Source organism: Hermetia illucens, chromosome 4, assembly GCF_905115235.1.
Source record: "Hermetia illucens chromosome 4, iHerIll2.2.curated.20191125, whole genome shotgun sequence".
Lineage (NCBI taxonomy): Eukaryota > Metazoa > Arthropoda > Insecta > Diptera > Stratiomyidae > Hermetia > Hermetia illucens.
Genome location: NC_051852.1, coordinates 85574464 through 85595678, shown reverse-complemented (window position 1 = coordinate 85595678; position 21215 = coordinate 85574464). Strand labels below are relative to the sequence as shown.

Genomic DNA, 21215 nt, shown 5'->3' with positions numbered 1-21215 from the left:
TGAAACTATCATATTTTTTTAAAAAATATGTTTCAGAACAATATGTGAAACTCGTTCGTTCTGTTCGCTTTGCAATCATTAGAACAAAGCTAAAAAGCCAATATAAATGTATTCGAAATAAAATAAAAATAATCCAGTTTTGTCGGTATGCATTTGTTTAGTTATTTATTCATATAATTGACTATTAACAACTAAATATAAATTTTTAGTTAGTTAACGACAAGTACATAATCGTGTCATTTCTACTTCCACATGAGAACATTAAAAATTTCCCTCAAATGGTGTTTGATGTCAGCCAATTGCGCGCGTTATTTGTTGACATTTGTGTACTGACCCGGCGTTACGGCACTCGATTGAAATTTGTTAATTATTTATTTATTGTTAAAATTGGTGTACCATGGGAATTCTAGGATTATCGAAATTGATTGCCGATATTGCACCATTTGCAATTAAAGAAGGAGATATTAAAAATTTCTTTGGTTGGTGTTGAATCTTTGGACATTTGAATCACATTCACGTAAAATGTTTTTTTTTTTTAATTTTAGGTAGGAAAGTAGCTATCGACGCTTCTATGTGCTTGTACCAGTTCCTGATAGCAGTGCGAAGTGATGGTAAGTACTCCTCATGAATTTAATAAAAAAAATAGTGTTATGTATAAAAGTGCGCAGTCTTATAAATTCTGTGCCCTCGTAAGAATCAACTACTGATGACCCTGAAACGGTTTCAATCGTTTGAAATGATATCTATAAAGTCAGGAGCTTGTTCCCAATGGATGCATTCAAGCCAGTACGTTAAAAAATGCCGTGAAGCCAATCAGACTCCTCTTGATGTCGGTCACATCAAATCAAATGAGACGTCGGGATGGGGGTGTATCGGGATGCTTAAATATATTCTCTTTTACTTTGTGACGCAGTAGTACTACAGTTTCCTCTCGAAGCGAACCGCTTCCGGTAGCTCGACTTTTTTTATCTTGGTATTGAAATAGTTGGATGGCCAGATTCGGATATAACCTTGTGGATGTGTCGAATTCGTTGCTACAGTTAGCAGGAACAACACGATTTAGACATGAAATATTCGACGTCCCAGTTTTTCTGTCCATTAATTAGATAGAGAGCGACAAACTACCCATTGCACTGACAAGTTTTCAGTCCTAGCTTGAAGGAGACAATCTCCAAATCCAGAGCCATTTGGCTAAGGTTGGTGCCTTCGTGATAAGAGTAAGCAGATGCCACCGCCACAGTCAGGGTGTTGAGAAAGTCATCAATTGAACTCTTCTACTTTTTCTGATAGATTCTGAGGATGGCGCGGAGAACGCCACCGGATAAAGTAGAAGACTTCGCTTTGATCTTCAAATTCCGTCAAGATATTACCTCAAAACTCATATGTTGCTCTGGTTACAGCTGTTAGCTTCTGCAGAATGCCCTTCCATAGAAAATCCTTACAGATTCTGTTGAAAGCTTTCTCGAAATCAATGACAAACATGTAAAGCGGTGATGTTCTCTTCTTTGCCGATTACACTTCTGAATATCGTTGACATCTTGGCAATCATCCACTTCCAGGGAATGGTCTTAATCTAACTTAAATGGGAGTTACAGCTGTGCGGAAATGGTAGTGATTCAAAAGGACAATTTCACACAAAGGTCGATCAGCGTGGTGGCTTTAATTCACTTGAGTGCAATGATGACCGAAATGAGTTCACTTTCTGTTCAAGGGCCAGCCCATATTTACATGCACATTTACCAAGCCACTCCTTTCGTGGGATAGAAATTTTCCGCTAAGAAAGCGCTGCTTCTTTCGGTCAGTACAATGGAAAATTCGCTTTTGTCTCATCTCCTTAAGTTTATCGATCCGCTTATACGTTTATTGAAGTAAGCCAGATCTTATCGTTTCCTTTTGGAATGTGGCCGGCAATTTGCCTTGTGTGTGTGTATGTATAAGCTGGGGGAGAGGCACGGCTTCTGGACAATCAAACTCTAGTGGTCCATTGTACTCGATTTCCTCGTCTAACGGAATATCCCAAATTCGTTTATGTATCGCAGGAGTGGATCTGATTCTACCCGCTGCAGTTTGAGCACCAAAAAGCTGGTGCGAAAGATGATGTTCTGTGGATCCCGCTTCCTCATTACAGGATGGGTACGTATCATCCCCCTCATGTTCATTATTTCCCCGTAGATCTGATCGAATTAGTCTATGAGCCGCTCTCAATGCTGTGGTTTCAATAAACCCTTTTCTTTTTTTTCTTTTTCTTCAGCCGTTGTCCCTATCAAATGCCTGATCTGGATGGAATCTCGAGTTTTTAAATCCCCATACAGCGTATCAAATCACCGTTGTTTTGGCCGGCCTTTTGGTCGTTTACCATCGACTTCGATGTTCAGACCAATCTTGGCAAGTGAATTCTCTTTAGCGCGAATTACCAACCATCGAAGATCCCTTTCTCGCAGTTTTTCCACGATCGGTGCAACTCCATATCGATCGCGGATCTCCCTATTTCGAATGTGGTCAAAATGTGCCACGTCACTAGTCCAACGCAACATCCTCGTTTCCATTACCGCAAGACGCCGTTCATTGCCTCCTATGGTCGGCCAACACTCACAACCATAGAGAGCGACAGGATGAACGACATTGCGGTAAATTTTAGATTTGAGGCGTTCGTTAATACGTTGATCACAAAGGACACCAGTTGTGGAACGCCACTTCAACCAGGTTGTGTTTAATGCGTGAAGCAACTTCATAGCACAGTTCGCATTGGCTGATAGCGTTGACTCGAGGTTTTTAAATCGTTCAGTTCTGGCCAGGTCACTGCCGCTGACAGTGATTGTTTCCGTTTCATGGGGAGCGGTCGTCAAAAATTCAGTTTTATTCCGATTCAATCTGAGACCGTGTTGCATGAGGCGATCATTCCATTTTTGGACAAGTTGCTCGAGATCTTTTTTACTATTAGATGCTAGGAAAACATCTGCATAAAGCAGTGTATAAGGCGCTGGACGTTGGATGTCTGGTGTGACGGTGTCCATAACAAGAACAAGAGGAGTGGAGAGAGGCCGCTTCCTTGATGAACACCAACTGAGACACGAAGCCGTTTGGATACACCGGCCACACTTCGAACTTTATTTTTTGTATTGTACTTGAGCAATTGAACCCCGTGCACAAGTTCTTTTGGAACTAGGTGTTGTCGTAGAGCATATCAGATGAGTTCATGTGGCACACGGTTAAACACCCTCTCCAGATCCAGAAATGCAATGTAAAGAGGGCGATGCTTCACAGTGTTCCTCTATAACGGTGTTTCTTTATGAGTAACAGCGCAGCGTGTATTGCGTCAGCAGTTCCACAGTTCTTGACAAATCCGGCTTGATTCACAGTTATTTCAACGATTTCGCGAATACGGTTGTCAAGAATACATTCAAAAATCTTCATGGTATGGGATAGCTACCGGATCGGTCGGTAATTCGAACATCCTACTGGACTACCTTTCTGGAGGATTCTTAGTTGGAATCTGCTCGAAGTATTCTCCATCGCGGCTCGACGGTTAGTAAGCAAAGTACCATTCTTGTTATTAACGCAACAGAAGTGTTCGATATCCTGTGTGCGTTCGTTTCGGCTTTTGACAAGTTAATACAGATCTCTCTCGCCATCCCGAATGTCCAGTTTATTGTAAAGAATTTTGTAATGATCCGCTTTCTTTGTTGGTATTCTTATAAATTTGCCAATTGGCCAGTATTTTATCGTCGAGAAACTTGTGGTAGAGGCGTTTCTTTTCACGGACTTCATTTCAATATCGTCATTCCAAAGTTAAGCATCTCGGTTGATGGCTTGGTGATCCCGAGGGTAGCAGAGGCCGCTTTGTGGATCGTGTCCTTCATTTGATTCCAAGATTCTTCCACATTCGTAATGGTTGGTAATCGCGAAAGTGAGATCATTTCTTCTTTCTTCGCACGAAATCGCCACCATTTAATGCGCGGCGAGCTAGTGCATTTCTCACGCTATTTTATCGGTGGCTTAATTCGCAGGACGGCTGTTTTGGCTCTGTTTTATGAGACGAAGATGCTTATCGTTTCTTACCAGGGCAGAGGCAAATCGCTAGACGCTGCCTCATCTCTGCCCTGGGAGCAGCGTGACCGAAACGGCTCACAGATGTTAAGTGCTCTTTTAATAATTCGCAGAACACGATATGACTGAATTATATTGAGAGTAAATCCGCCTATACTGCGGGGTCCTAAGTCCATGTCTATTTGATGTCGGACCGTACCAAATGGGGAGCAACTTACTCTCTCTTTTTTTTGGTTCACGGGCCCCTCGTTTAGGGCTTAGCGCCGAAGCTTGCCCAGGGCAAAGGTGAGGAAGTGTCTGACTATTTGCCTCTAGCCTGGTAAAAAACCGTCTTCACCTAACATTTTTCAAGTTTCATATAAAAGTATTTGTTTCCGTTTGTGTGGTGAGGTGATGGTATTAATTCACGTGGTTGCATTTGCTATAAAAATTCACCTAAGTGCCAGAAAAAGAAGGCGGTGATCAGAATAACATCACAATGCTACTTTATCAGTTTCCACTCGCAACTTGTTTCCTAGTTACATGGATTCACGCATACACACACGTGCAAATTTGCTACAGAAATATGACACAATACAAGTCGGAGGGTTCACTTTTTGTCCCGCTTTTACTTTTGAGTATCATCCCCTGTGTATGGTCTTCTTCCATAACGCTTTACGCTAATTCATCTATAAACTTGATAACTCAGCCTTTTTTGTAAGAAAAACTAGAATTTCCATTGTACGGTATTTTTTTTTTGAGCAATTCTCGTACCAAAAGTAAAATGAAAATATGCCTTCACATATTTTGATCGCCAATATCTTCCCTGTCAGAAAATATTTTTGATTGGACATGACGGTGACATATAACAAGTGTCTCTCATGATACATTATAACTATAAGAAGTCCATTGCCGTGAATGAGAGACAAGAAATCGCCAAATTATTCTATCAACATTCAATTTGCAGTGTGGACTTGAATTGTTAACATATGTATTGAGAAATTTTTGAAAATTGTCAGGGGGTACCACTAAAAGCTTTTCATTTCACTTGATTTTTAGGGGCTCAATTAACAACAGTTGACGGTGAAACTACTTCTCATCTTATGGGTATATTTTACCGAACAATCCGTCTTTTGGAGAACGGCATCAAACCAGTTTACGTTTTCGATGGCAAACCACCAGATCTCAAATCTGGCGAGTTGGCAAAACGTGCTGAACGCCGTGATGAAGCCAAAAAGGCGCTTGAAAAAGCAACCGAAGCTGGTGACGAGGCTGAAATGGAGAAGTTTAATAGACGATTGGTCCGTGTTACCAAGGAACATGCAGCGGAAGCTAAAGAATTATTGAAATTGATGGGAGTTCCTTTTATAGAATCACCCTGCGAAGCTGAAGCACAATGTGCAGCCATGGTTAAATCAGGAAAGGTTTATGCCACTGCGACAGAGGATATGGATGCATTGACGTTTGGATCAAGCATTATGCTCCGACATTTGACTTTTAGTGAAGCGAGGAAGATGCCAGTGAAGGAGTATTTTTACGAAAAGGTGTTGAAGGGATTTGAGTTGAATGAGAAAGAGGTAAGTGTAAATTTTGTTTGAGGAAAATTCCAAGCATTCAAAAGGTATTATACCTATAGCATTCCCCTAGCACGCTTTTTAGAACGTTTTATGCCTGACCCGCTGGCAGACTTTTCTCTTAAATAACGAGATGGTGCTTCTTTGTTGAAAAAGATGGTCTTCAGCTATCTTTGACTCACATGTGAGAAAAATTGACAATTGCATTCGAAATGCTTGGTCATCTCCTTTTTTCTGGCATTGCTATTCCCATCAGCATGATTTTTTTAAAGTGATACTTTAGCAGTTAGGTTGAGACAATTCTGGGTAGAACATTCCTCGTGCTCAAAGGTGTAAAGAAAATAAGATTTTATTACTTTTTTTTAATTACTTTTTAGAAGTATCCTAAATCGAAATTTGGTTGCACAAAAATGCACCAGGAAGGCTTCTCGTTTGAACTTTTTAATTTTAAATTAAAAATGAAAATATGAACTGGTGTAGCTCTGTCAACAATTCTGTAATTTTTACCACATAGTCTTTTCTCCAACTCCTACCAAAAAAGCTTTACTGAATTCAAATCAGATGATCGCTTTGGGCTTTTTTTAAGAGTGAGGCTTTCCAATCCTCATCCAGCGTTTCAATCTATCGTTGTTTGTACCGCCTTTTTGGCCGCTTACCGTTGACTTCGATGGCCAGACCAATATTGGCAAATGAATTCTCGTTAGCACAAAATACGTGCGCATCCGGAGCGCACTCTCATAATACCATTGAAGACGCCTGTCTCGCAATTTTTCCACGATCGGTACAATCCCATATCGATCGCGGATATCCTTATTTCGTATGTGATCAACTGCTGTTACGCTACTAGTTCAACGCAACATCTTCGTCTCCGTTACCGCGAGACGCTGTTCATTGTCTTTCATAGTCTGTCAACACTCAAAAGCATAGAATACGGCTGGGCGGACTACACTGCGGTAAAGAACATCAGTTGTGGAACCTCACTTCATTCAGGTTACGCTAATGCGTGAAGGAATTTAATAACGCAATTCTGCATTGATTGATAGCATTGTCCCGAAATATTTAAATTGCTCAGTACTGGGTAGGTCACTACCACTGGCAGTGATAGTGCCTGTTTCATAGGTCGACAAAAAATCAGTTTCAATTCAGATTCAGTGTGAGATCGTCTTGCATGAGTTGATCATTCCATTTTTGGACAAATTGCTCGAGATCATTTTGCTATTAGACGCTAGGAAAATGTTATTTGCATAAAGCAGGGAATAGGGCGCTGGATGTGGGATGTCTGCCCCGTGTGACAGTGTCCGTAACAAGAACAACGTGGAAGGGCGAGTAAGCACTTCCTTGATGAATACCAACAGAGACACGAAGGGGTTTTGATACACCCGCCACAATTCGAACTTTACATTTCGGATCGTGATAGAGAAATTTAATCCAGCGCACAGCACTAGATGTCTTAGAGCATACGAGATGAGTTCGTGTGGTATATGGTCAAATGCTTTCTCTAGAGATAGATCTGCAAGAGTAATCACGCAAAGTGTATTGCTTTAATCCGCATTTTTTGATAACTCCGGTTTGATTCACGGTTATAGGAACGAGTTCGCGAATACGGATGTCAAGAATGCGTGTAAAAATCATGATGGTATGGCACAGCAACCGGGTCGGACGCTAATTTGAACATACTGCTAGGTTACCTTATTGCAACTGTGGTGCTTTCTTGCCAGTCAAGGTACCATTCTTGTCATTAACGCAACAGAAATGTTCGATACCCTGTGTGCGTTGGTGTTGATTTTTGACAAGTTGAAACGGATCTCTCTATTCACCTCGAGTGTCCATTTTATCGTAGAGCCATTGGCATTATTGTAAATTTGTCAATTGATCAGCGTTTTAAGGTCGAGAAAACTGTGGTAGAGGCTTTTCTTTTCACGGACCTTCAGTTGAGCATTATCGTCCTAAAGCTAAGCATATCGGTTGATGAACCGCTTACTTGGTTTGGTGACCCCAAGGTATATATAGGCCGCTTTGTGGATTGTGTTTTTAACTTGATTCCACGATTCTTCCACATTCGTTATGGTTGGTAATCCCGTAAATGAACCATCAGTGAAATCAATGCGCGGCGGGCTAGGGCGTTCCTCACGTTGTTTTCTCCGCGGCTTGATTCTCATAGGGAACGACTTTACAGTCAGTGGCGGTGGTAAAATGTCGGCGCCTTGCGTTTTACTGTTCTCACTATAAAATGTAGGAAGATGAGACAATCGTTTGATGAATCATGTATTCACAAATATCCCATGGCACCTGTTGCTGTCTGTCTTTTAACCCACTTGACCATTGAGGCCGCTGGCAATGATTATATAATCATCAGCAGGCATCTAATTGGTCTTCACATCGAGAAGTGGCCAGAATCTCTCAACATCAAGTCGAGTGCATACGCGGTGAAGAAGTGAATAGTGCGATCAGCTAATATAATTGTGAATTTCATCAGCCGGTCATCAGATCGTTCGACTTCTTTAATAGCATCACGGAAACCCTCAGAGATGTCTGAGTGAAATTATGCGGTGTTTCCAACGATTAATTAATTGAAATAATAAAAACTTGTTGTTTCTTTTTCGATTTAGCACAGTGGAGTAACTCCAACCATAGTTTATTTATCGATTTGTTTGATCTCAGCATTTTAATTTTGTTTTACTGAGGATAGCACAAAGTACGTTGACTAAAACCATCCTCCTTTATCAAGGGCAGAATTCAATGAAGAGAGTAATAACGCTGTCTTAGAGATTACCGTACGTATTTGAAACCATTGAACAACACAAAATTTAACTTGCCTTGCTCTTAAGGAATTCGAATTAGTAGTCTCTGTTCATTTTTGTTACGACACTGTATAATGTTAGGTGGGAATATATCTTGGTTACCAGATTCTTTCATAATGACTGGCAGTGACGGATTTGTTGAATCCAAAATATTAGATTTCATTCATTTCACGCCTTTCTTGCAAACCATGCAGTGTGAGTTTTAAGAGGTATATTGCCTTAAATAACTGATGAATATAGATGGATATAATATTTTTAAGACAAGCTTTTATTTATATGTATTTAATATTTGCGGTTGGAGATAAATCGTACACTAGGTCTATATATCTACATAAGTTTGATGACGCTTTGCCACTATGCGTCCATATGTTTGCCAATCAGTAGAGTAAGGAGTTAAACTGTTTTTGGGATTTGTCGAAAATAATACTTTATTAAATTGGTTTATGCTTTGTCTGGCAATCTGTCACACGGGCTCTGCTTGGAAACTGTTATATCTACTGATATGAAACTTGATGGAGCTGCGAATCTCCAAGTTGAATTTAAGGGAGTCTCATATTTGCGCCCTGCAGTATAGATGCACTTAACTAAATTCATCCTTATAATTTCTATGAAGTTTACATTCGGATTTATGGCTGGTCATTCCAACATTGCGATATTTTCCATTTACAATTTTCACAATTCACAATGGTGCATTCTTACGAAATCTAGGCCTTAAAATACATCCCATTCCAATATCTGCTTGAATAAAGTTAATAATAGGATATTACCATATTTTGGAAGTCTAGCTATTACTAACAAAATTATAGAAGATCAGAATTGTGTATTTTAAGTGAATTTATAAAGTGAATAGGAAATTTCTCAAACCAAAAAATTATCACTGACCGATATAATTATTTCACACGCTGTACACTACGAGCTATATACAAATAAAATCGTCATTAACCCAAATACCCTTTCATAAGAAATACAGAAAATTTTCCATATCTGGGATGGCGAGTTTTTAATTTCCAGTAAAATCAGGGTAATAATCTCGGACGAGCGCAATGCTGACCATATTGCCTCCTATTTATTAAGTGTGTGAATTTATTTATACATAAGACTCAATTTTTTGTTTATTTATTTTTTTTTTGTGTAAACATAAAAAAACAATCGGTTCACTGTCTGTCTGTCTGTCGCTCCGTCTACGCATTTTTCTCGGAGACGGTTATAGCGATTGGCACCAAATTTGGTGGGAAGGTGGGAACTGTGAACGCTCACGTGGATAGTGAATTACATCCTTTTACATCGAATCTAAGGTGGAGGAGGGGGGCCTATACATCAAAGGGGAGAAGGGGTGTACATTTTTTTTTATCAAATATAGCCATGTGGGGTATCAAATTAAAGGTCTTGAGTAGGACTTTTCGAACCCGGCCCTAGTTTTGACATCTGTTGGAAAGGTGGGGAGTGTGGGGGTTAAAAGTGACAGTTTCTTTAACGGACCCATTCTCAAAAACTACCTAACCGAAAAATGTAAAAAAAAATTAAGAGGCTGCCACTATATGGTGCCTAGGTTCCAAAAGACCCTTCATACCGATACCTGTTCAGGTAAAGTTAATAATAGTACATTACTATTAGTTTTAGTAATTGGCAGGAAAACCCCCCTTAGGTTCATCCTAAAATCACGAAATTTTGCGGCAATATAGGCTACAGCATAGAGCATGATCCTACCAAATCGCACTATTCCTAACAAAGTTATAATAGGTCAAAACTGTCACTTCTGTGCAAATTCAAGACTTTGAATGTCAATATCACTGGAATGTGGATATTTTCACAAAAATATATGCATATATTACGTGTACATACTAATGGGACAAATGCACACTCAAATCTCTTTACAAAAGAAATACACAAAACCTTTCGCACCTGAAGCGTCTAGCTTCCGGTTTTCCGACTTGTTTTTCTTCAAACTGTCGCATGCTCTTGTATCGGCTTTAACAATAAAATTTGATCAAAGTCATGCTCCCTTTCCTCGCACCAACGCATCAAAATGTTTATAGCTGATACAGCATCATTACAGTTTAGGTGAAAGTTTTTTCCTCCCCGGTCTCCTGGATCAGGTCTTCATCGGTTCCAATAACTTCTTTCATTACTTCTTCGTCTGCGAAATCAGCATTGTATCATTCATTGACGTATACATTTAATTGATTCTGGTGCCATTTTGACGTCGTTGGAAATTTCAAGAGCAGCATCGAAAACGTAAAAATTCATTGCTGAATGAAAAAAATCACTACTAGCGACGTAGACGGTTTTGAGTTTTAATTTCTAAAAATTTTTTGCTAGAAATACCGCGGATACGCATCATTATCATCAACGGCGCAATAACCGGTATCCGGTCTAGGCCTGCCTTAATAAGGAACTCCAGACATCCCGGTTTTGCGCCGAGGTCCACCAATTCAATATCCCTAAAAGCTGTCTGGCGTTCTGACCTACGCCATCGTTCCATCTTAGGCAGGGTCTGCCTCGTCTTCTTTTTCTACCATAATTATTGCCCTTATAGACTTTCCGGGTGGGATCATCCTCATCCATACGGATTAAGTGACCCGCCCACCGTAACCTATTGAGCCGGATTTTATCCACAACCGGACGGTCATGGTATCGCTCATAGATTTCGTCATTGTGTAGGCTACGGAATCGTCCATTCTCATGTAGGGGGCCAGAAATTCTTCGGAGGATTCTTCTCTCGAACGCGGCCAAGAGTTCGCAATTTTTCTTGCTAAGAACCCAAGTTTCCGAGGAATATATGAGGACTGGCAAGATCATAGTCTTGTACAGTAAGAGCTTTGACCCTATGGTGAGACGTTTCGAGCGGAACAGTCTTTGTAGCTGAAATAAGCTCTGTTGTCTGACAACAACCGTGCGCGGATTTCATCATCGTAGCTGTTATCGGTTGTGATTTTCGACCCTAGATAGGAGAAATTGTCAACGGTCTCAAAGTTGTATTCTCCTATCCTTATTCTTCTTCGTGTTTGAACAGTGCGGTTTGATGTTGTTGGTTGATTCGTCCTCGGTGCTGACGTTGCCACCATATATTTTGTCTTGCCTTCATTGATGTGCAGCCCAAGATCTCGCACCGCCTGCTCGATCTGGATGAAGGCAGTTTGTACGTCTCGGGTGGTTCTTCCCATGATGTCGATATCGTCAGCATAGGCCAGTAGTTGGGTGGACTTGAAGAGGATCGTACCTCTTACATTTACCTCAGCATCACGGATCACTTTCTCGAGGGCCAGGTTAAAGAGAACGCATGATAGGGCATCCCCTTGTCGTAGACCGTTTTTGATGTCGAATATTCTTGAGAGTGATCCTTCTGCTTTAATCTAGCCTCGCGCATTGGTCAGGGTCAGCCTAGTCAGTCTTATTAATTTCGTCGGGATACCGAATTCTCTCATGGCCGCGTACAGTTTACCCTGGCTATGCTATCATAGGCGGCCTTAAAGTCGATGAAAAGATGGTGTAACTGTTGTTCATATTCCAACAGTTTTTCCATCGCTTGCCGCAGAGAGAAAATCTGATCTGTTGCTGATTTGCCTGGAGTGAAGCCTCTTTGGTATTGGCCAATGATGTTGCTGCACTGTCTGATATCTCCCTTTTTGTGTATGAGAGAGATAATGCCTCGTAATGCCAGTCGTCAGTCATTCATTCGCTCTCCCACACCTTGAGCATCGGTTGAAGAACTGCTTGGTGTAATTGGTCGCCTCCATATTTAACAAATTCGACTGTAATTCCATCGGCTCCTGGCGACTTATGAGTTTTTAGCCGATGAATTGCACGGACTGTTTCTCCTAGTATGTGTCCGTCGTCTTCAGTTGGCGGGACCTCCAACTCGCCGATGTTCTGGTTGTTCAGTAGCTCATCAAAGTACTCAACCCATCGCTCTAATATGCCCATTCTGTCGGAAATCAGATTTCCCTCTTTGTCTCGGCAGGATGAACATCGAGGTGTATAAGGCTTCATCCTGCTGACTTGTTGGTAAAACTTGGTGCGGTTGCTCCCTGTACGTTTCTAGTTCACAGAGTTGTTGGTTCTCCCAGGCTTCCTTTTTTCGTCTGTGAAGTCGCTTCTCCGCTCGACGGAGTTCGTGATAAGTCTCCGCGCGTGCCCGCGTTCTTTGAGAATGCAACATTACTCGGTATGCGGCATTCTTCCGTTCCGTTGCTAGCTTACATTCATCGTCAAACCAGCCGTTCCGACTCTTTTTGCGGCTGGGGCCAAGTATGCTTGTGGCCGTATCCATGATAACGTTCTTCAGGTGATTGTGAAGATCATTTGTTGATGCTTCATTTCCAGGTCCTCTGTTGACTGCGGTTATTGCGGCATCGATTTCCCTCTTATAGGTGTCGCGGAGGGTTGTGTTGTGGATGGCTTCAGTGTTCACTCTCACCTGATTGCCAGAGGGGATTCTAGGTGGTATTGTTATTCGAGCTCGGAGCACCATGCCAACGAGATAGTGATCCGAGTCTATATTGGCCCCCCTATATGTTCTGACATTCATCAAGGCTGAGAGGTGGCGGCGTTCGATCAACACGTGGTCAATTTGGTTGAAAGTGGTCCCATCTGGAGAGGCCCACGTATGTTTGTGGACCGCTTTCCGCGAAAACCAGATACTTCCAACAACCATTTCATGTGATCCTGCTAATTTATCATTTGTTTTTTCGTGTAAGCTATGGGAGCCAACGTATCGCCTGAATACGGACTCCTTCCCTACTTGGCTGTTAAAATCCCCAAGTATGATTTTGATATCATATCTGGGACAGGCTTCGAGGGTTCGTTCTACTGCCTCGTAGAAGGTATCCTTCTCCGACTCTGCAGTCTCCTCTGTAGGGGCGTGAACGTTTATGAGGCTTACATTTCTAAACTTGCCTCGCAAGCGCAGAGTGCATAGCCGTTCGCTTGTGTTTTCAAAGCCGATAACAGCAGGTTTCATTTGTTAGCTGACTAAGAAACCCACTCCGAGCACATGGTTTACTAGATGACCGCTATAATATATGGTGTAGTGGCTCTTCTCCAGGAAACCGGTCCCTGTCCGAGGCTCCTGTTGTGGCTTCGTAACAAGTTGTTTTCCGTGCAGGGTTGTCAGTCCTACCCAACCCCCAACCTGGAGGACCAGTTGGTACCATTTGTCCCGTTTTTAGGTACGGAAGACTCGCCTTCATCCTTCTCCGTCTGCAGCTTTTCGTTAAGAAAGAGCTCCCAGCGGTCACCACGTGGAGGTGGAGATAGGGTTTGGTAGTAGAGCTGTTGGTGTTGGTTCAGCAGGCATTTCCCAGGTTTTATGCTCCATCGTGGGTACCAATCCACGGTTCGCCCTGGGACCTATACTACCCTTTGACCACCATTGGATACGCATTGATTATAAAAATTCGTTGTTGGATTCTTCGCTATTTTTTGAAAACAGTCGGTTAACAGGCCAAATATATTTCCAAGATTTTATTACTGTGGTAGGTTTTACTTGTTGCCAGACAAATGGAGCATTGATAATTGCATCTTCGATACTGAAGTTTCTCAAAAGTGATGAAATGTCGATATTAGGTTGACTGACAATATCCATAAGGAAACGTTTTTTATACTGTGTCTTAAGAGTTTTAATAACGTTTTTATCGATAGGCTGAATCAAAGCGGTGGTATTTTTCGGCAGATACATTACCTCGATATATCCATCACGTGTTCCAATTTTCAATCCATTCATATCAGAATGCCCTGGAGCATTATCTAACAAGAGAAGAACTTTCATTGACAACTTTTTTTTCTTCAGCTCTTTGACCCGTGGGACGAAGTTGTTTTTGTACCAGTCCAGGAAAATTTCTTTTGGTACACAAGCATGGCGTTGATTCATGTAATTGGCAGCGTCTCAAATTTTACATTTTTAAAGGTGCGGGCTTTTTGGGTTTACCCATAATAAGCAACTTTAATTTATGAGTCCCAGATGCATTCGCGCTATGAGTCCCTTCTTTTCTACCATTTTTTTTCGTCTTGCCTAACGATTTTGTTGGGACTTGCCGCCAGTTTAGATCGGTTTCGTCGACGTTGTATAGTTGTTCAGGTGTTAGATCTAATTGGCTGCTGTTTCGTGCTTAAATGTTGAATGAAATCAGATATCTCTGACTGATCTGCGCTCAACTTCTCTCCACTCGTGTGTAAAAATTGTATTCCATACAGCTTTTTAAAGTTCTTGAACCAGCAATCACTTGCACGAAAGTCCTTTTTTTCTGTCATACACTGATAAAAAATTAAGCCTTGTTTTTCAAAACGTCATCTGAAATCGGACCGTGACTGCTTCTTTGTTGTTTCAACCAGATGTAAAGGGAATCTTTAACCTCAGGGAACTCCCTTGTTTTCAGGGGTTTTCTGTTCATGGCTTCTTCCACAGTCTTCACTAAATTTTTCAATTTTATTCTTATCTTTTAAAATGTTATAAACTGTTGCTCTTCCGATATCATAGCATTTTGAAATTGTAGTCTCGTTCCTCTTAATGATGTCCCATTTATCTTTTACGGTGTGTTTACGTTTCGAACTTGTGCTTGCCAGTTCACACCAAATATACCCTGTTTACAAAAAACACCCGAATAGCGCGGCGAGAATTACGATTAGGTGTACGGAGGGAAATTCATGCACAAACCAGCTCCGGGACAATGTACGTTATGGACACAGAACTGTTTACAGAACAATCCGAACCGGCGCGCGAGTGGCGGGAGAATGGAGGAGATTCACGCAGCGAAAAAACTCCAGAACGTATGTAAAGAATTTGGCAGTGATCTTCAAGGGAGGGTGCGTCGGACCACCAAGCGTGTCGGATTATTGAGAGTTTAATATACTTTGCACCCTTAAATATTTCCAAGTATTTTCTTATCAGATAAATCAAAAACTGAATTCCATATAATTATGAAAATATGTGCGTTTGAGATTTTCAACTATTTTTTAAATTTTCTATCAGTTTGCCCCGACTGTCTTCGAACGTGTGCAGGTTCCGTGTGATGATGATTGAATAAGAGAAAACCTAAATTCAATATAAAAAAATCACAACAAATAACTGTGTGGATGCCTTATGTTCCCTGAAAGAGACATATTATACATCAGATAATGGCAAGCAAGAACTGTCCATCTACTGGAATTCTATTCGATTGGGAGCTAACTTCTAAATACGTTTTGCGAATAAATACAATGCGGGGTTTGCTAGTGATCAATCCCATCGCCCAAATAATAATTTGTATCGTGTACTATATCATTAGAATCATCTATCAATACGGGAGGGTAACCCAATGAACTTCTTCAAATCTGCATTATGTGAACAATCCTAGTTTCTTAGTTCTAAAATCAAATAAAATTGTTACATTTAAACTGTATATGGAAAGCGTAAATTATATTAATTTTTGTTCCAGTTTATCGATCTCTGCATTTTACTTGGCTGCGATTATTGTGATAGTATCAAAGGCATTGGTCCAAAACGAGCAGTCGAATTAATCAATCAATATCGAAATATTGAAACGATCATTGACAACATTGACAAATCAAAGTATCCGATTCCCGAAGACTGGAACTACCAAGTTGCCAGAGAGCTGTTCGTATCGCCTGAAATCACGGACCCAAACGAAATTGAGGTAAGAATTTATTGTCAATATTCTTATTTAATCATTATACTGTCCTTTTTTCTTTTTAATATATTTTTACCAGTTAAAGTGGGTAGAACCCGACGAGGAAGGAATTGTCAAATATTTATGTGGTGACCGACAATTCAATGAGGAACGTATACGCAATGGTGTTAAAAAAATAATGAAATCAAGATCAACGTCGACACAAGGAAGGCTGGATTCTTTCTTCAAGGTCTGTGTCCTTTCTCCTGTTTTTCATTCCACATATTGTTCATGCCAACTTCTCATTGCAGGTACTTTCAACAACACCTAAACGCAAGCCAGAAGATGATAAGAAGAATGTAAATAAGAAAATCAAATTGAATAATTCATCGGCTAAGAAGGGTCGAAAGCCCAAGTAAAAACTATTAATTACATCATACCTAAGAAACATCTCATATTTAAGTTTGCAATGGAAGGATAGCTTGAAATTCAGTTAATTTGGAAAATTCCATTAATTTTAACTATCGCTCAGTGAATGTATTTGCTCTTGACTTGTTTTTTGCATTTGTCTCATTTGAAAAGTGGCATATTGTCATTGATTTTGCTTTTCTCATAAGCTTTTCGTAGGTTATGTGACTTTTTTAAATAAAATCGGCGTAACACCTAAAGTTTTCTTTATCTGGTGTTCTGTAATATAAAAGTGAAGTTCTTTTGGTGGAACAACCACCAATTCATTGTCAAAGTAGTTTGTTTATCGTTGTGTCAGTTGTATTTGGATGGGTATACAAAAAGATTATTCACGGCGACTTAATTATCGTCTTTTGGTAAGTGCTACTGAAAAGCGCTTTTGCTCTTAATCAATTCGTATGCAGTTGTTCGAGCTCCTCCTTCAAAATTAAACCAAGACCGATTTTCCGAACATTGGCGAAGCTATTGAGCTTTCTAACGGTAATGGAGATTTTATAGGGGCACATATGGAACTCAACATGTTCCGCCATCAACAATCGACGTTACCTATATATATAATTCGATTTCTTTGCTGATCTCTAAGTGTGTACACCAACCATGACTATGTGGCACCATTGTTGGTTCCTGCTCTTCTCTTGTGTGCCATGTGTTTCTAGGGGCAGTCGTCGTTAACTTTGGAATAGTAGTTTGCATTGCATTTCATAGCCAACAATGGACCTATGGCCTTTCCTTAAAGCGTGGCATTTAGCAGGCGACGTCTCCTGATGAGTTCAACGCAGTCTGTCCTGCTCTACGCCACAGAGGTATGGGCTGGCGCCCTTAACAAGGAGGTATATCGTAAACGTCTCGCGCAAGTACAGAGACGAGGAGCTTTGCGGGTGGCGTCTGCGTACCGCACTGTCCCTGAACCGGCCGTGATGGTGATCGCGGGAGTAATCCCCGTTGCCCTTCTTGCTAAGGAGCGTCAGGCCATATACAAGCGCAAAGGAGATAAGCCAAGGGAGGTGGTTGCTCGCGAAGAACGGTAACGCGTTCTAGACGAGTGGCAGCTGTCGTGGCAAAATGGAACTAGAGGCAGATGGACTGCGCGGCTCATCGGCAACTTAGGTGCGTGGCTGAATCGGAAGCATTGTGAGACTGACTATTTCCTTACCCAATTTTTAAGTGGGCATGGAAGTTTTCAGTCTTACCTGCACAAGGGCACCGGGAAACGCTGTATCGCATTGGCTTGCCGGCTGTGATGCAGTAGGCGAATGCTCCAAGGCTTAATTAGGGCGATCAGACCCGAGTCTGCACGGGGACTCATCTGAAGTGGCTCCGGCTACGAAACCTTACCAGGGTATACTGGTACCATGGAAACTGGGGTAGCCCCTGGACTCATATACTTCGGGAGAATTCCTGTCGTATATGAGTAGAGCTCGGTTGTTTGCGGTTGGCCCCTAGTGGGAGCTTCATGGAGGTTGTTGGTGACGCCCAAGCGAGAAGAGACCTTCGGGCCTCGACGTGGGGTTGCGTTTCAACACGGGTGCCGTACTCCTTAGTTCGGTAGAGATTTAGGTAGGTCTTGCATCCACCAGTATGAATGCTAAGCCATGCAATTACATAGACTGGTACCATTGTTGCTTGTCACAGCGGGTCTCTGATTGTGGTCCCAAAATCAATCCGTGTCTTAAAAAGACCATAGGATTAACTTTCCACGACAGGTACCTACGTTAAAACCCCAAGGACTTATCTTACCTGCACAAGATTGGAAAGGCGCGTTATCCGGATTGTGTGTTTTGCAATGGAGCTGTGGACGACGCCCACCACACTTTTTTTTCTTCTGGAAGGTGGGATGGGGTTCGTCAGCAGCTCTATTTAAACACAGGGGATTTCTCTCCAGACAACATTGTCGAAGAGATGCTGAGGACTGTTGACAGGTGGAACTGTGTTGCCCATTACGTTCGGGCCCTTCTCGTTGATAAGAAGATAGAACTCGACCGGTGGAGGAGTCGGATGGCAGGGGGTTCCTTGAACTGACAGTTCTCTCCCTCCTCTCCTCTCCCGTTGGTGAAAGGAATTCCCTGATTTGAAGGTTCTGCAAGGCGGGAGAGTTCGGGGACTAGCCCGAAGTAATGTGACAAACGGTTCCAGGCTAGCTTTCTGACGATGGGGAGGTGTTTAGTTGGTAGTCCGACGACGTACCAAATCGGGAGTCCAACACTGTGTGCGTAAATGCATTCACCTAATATAATAATAATCATTGGCGCAACAATCCATATTGGATCAGGGCCTTGAAGTGTGTTAGAGCACTTCATTCAAGACCGGAACGGTACACTAGGAGGCAATGTGGTCAGCATTGCGCTCGCCCGAGATTATTACCCTGATTTGACTCAGGTACTCATTCACAGCTGAGTCGACTGGTATCCGACGTCAAATCACGATGCAAATTCCACTGCCACCAGTGAGATTTGAACCGCGATGCATTCACCTACCCTACCCCAAAAAAAAAAGCGGGGCCTTTGTTTCTACGGGTAGCAGTAGTCCAAGTGTTCGAAGAAAGATATGATCCGTTGAAATCCTCCGGAACACCAAGGGCAACAAGAAGAAATAGCATCGACGACAGAATGCAACCTTATTGAACCTCGCTTTGTACCTCAAGTTCTTCAGAAATTTTACCTCGACACAGTATGTGACATTTTAAGTCGCCATATGTATATCGCTCTGATACAAAGGCTATCAGTTACTCCGAGAAGCCTCCCTGCATAGATTATTCCAGATACGCTGGAAACCCTTCTTGAAGTCGATAAAGAACAAGAAACTGGAAATCTCAATTCCTTACATTGATCCCAAGGGTAGCCAAGGCAATAGAATTCAGAGCAGAAACCAGCCTGTCCTCTGTCGATCCCGTTCCTGGATAATTTTAGCCTTTATCTTTGTAACGGCAGAGGGCATGAAAATACCCCAACAATTGGCGCACTCAAAACGAATACCCCCACTTTCTGGAAAAGGTCTTAAATTCTCAGGATTTACCGATAAGGGGAGGTAGCAACCCTGCAGGAGCAACAAAGGTATGTTTTTCAATATGCTCTTTGAGCTGGCAATAGTTAGCATTTGCTATAATAGTGCCTCCTATTTCGAACCGAAAAAAAATCGTAATTATTCTTCTAAATGGACGTTAGTGATATTCAGTGTTATCTTTTTTTTTAAAAAACAGTTTCGAATTTAGTACCTTTTGAAGTTCATCAGTACTTATTCTTATTTTTCAGCACCTTTGTAGGTTAAATAGGCATAAGATAACCCACTAAGTTGGACATGACCTGGAATAGTACAACAGTAAAGTGTATTGAACACTGATATTGGAGGAAGATGTCGCGATATGCACGGGTGGATAGGTTCACTTTTAAAACATACGCAGAGTATTATGGATAAGGAAGTTTCATAGTCGCTCGGCGAGGTCAAAGCCGTTTATTTCCGAAAATAATCGAGAAAACAGCTTGCCTTCGCGAAAGAGCGCGTTAGACAAATCTTAAGTTAGGTTTAAAAGAAAGCAGTATCACTGTGAATAAGCTAGTACAGAGCTTAGAACTCGCGTCATACATGGTGGTGGGAATCAGTTAAATTGCACTTCAAAGCGACCAGCGTGAATAGATTGATATTTATTGACTAGAACATGAAAAGCAAATATACTTTAATGGGTTGAGCTGATCAACCGTTTGTATTCCAGCAGGACAACAACCCCAAGTACACTTCCTTCTCGGCACGATATGAACCAAGTTTGTAATGTCCCACACCGACACTATGTACAGTATATGCCTCCCACATGGTAGGCCAGGGCCGATATGGTTCAATACTTTTCCAATATGACGTATGGTTGTTTTACATCTGGAACTGCATTTTTATATAACAATTAATATTGTTGTATTCGGTTATGTTGATTTTATTTGTCTTCCTTATATGATCTGTATTACCTGGAAATTAATACTTTGGTCTTTTCATTGTATCGTCTCATACGTGCTTGGATGATCGTTCTACAGCCTCCTCTTTCCAACAACAATTTTTCGCAGGGTAGTGTGCCTCCGTTAGCACCCTTCTTAGATATATAAATTGATCAACGATTTTGATGCTCTGCATATTTATCCAGATAGGGAGAGCACGATGATCCGTTAGACGATGAATCTTAGTTTTGTCGGATTGTTTATCTTTAATTCTACGTGGCTCTCTTTCCTAACCCATTTGGCCAACGCCTATGACCCAGTGAGAGAGCAAACACTTGTCACATGGCGTATTGTGGTGATTGGAGGTGTCAACACGTGACATTTTGCGCCATCATATGTCGCTCTGATAATAGCTATTAGATTCTCCGGAATACCCTCTCGCGTAGAGCACGCCAGATATACTCCCTGGTCACTCTATCGAAGATATAAACTCCACATACTGTTCCAGAATGATCCGTAGGCTGTTAATGTGGTGAATGCAAGAGAATCCTGGTGCGGGAATCAGGTAACTGCAGGTGCAGTGAAAGATAACTCCGCGGGAGACCGTGAAACCCGTTTTGAGTGAATTGATGGTCGAAATGATTTGTCTTCTGCTTGGAGGGACAGTCCGTCTCCGCATACTAAGGTGACTAGCCATTTAATACTCAAGAGGGGGAACTCCACCGGATTTGATACGGCTGAGAACCGTGGTGAAGCGTTCTTTCTACTCTTCAGTTGCTCGTAATCGTGGATGAGGAGTTGACTGTTAACGTCCTGCACAGGACT

At 41.6% G+C, this 21215-nt stretch overlaps 1 protein-coding gene across 1 annotated transcript; it reads left to right on the top strand.

Moving 5' to 3' along the window:
- The first annotated feature begins 291 nt into the window (after positions 1-291).
- Positions 292-16673, top strand: LOC119653926 (flap endonuclease 1). The gene is made up of 6 exons (XM_038059087.1): positions 292-479; positions 546-611; positions 5086-5603; positions 15814-16032; positions 16106-16255; positions 16317-16673. Exons 1-6 carry the CDS (start codon positions 398-400, stop codon positions 16422-16424), a joined length of 1143 nt encoding a protein of 380 aa, XP_037915015.1. The 5' UTR covers positions 292-397; the 3' UTR covers positions 16425-16673.
- Positions 16674-21215: the final 4542 nt, after the last annotated feature.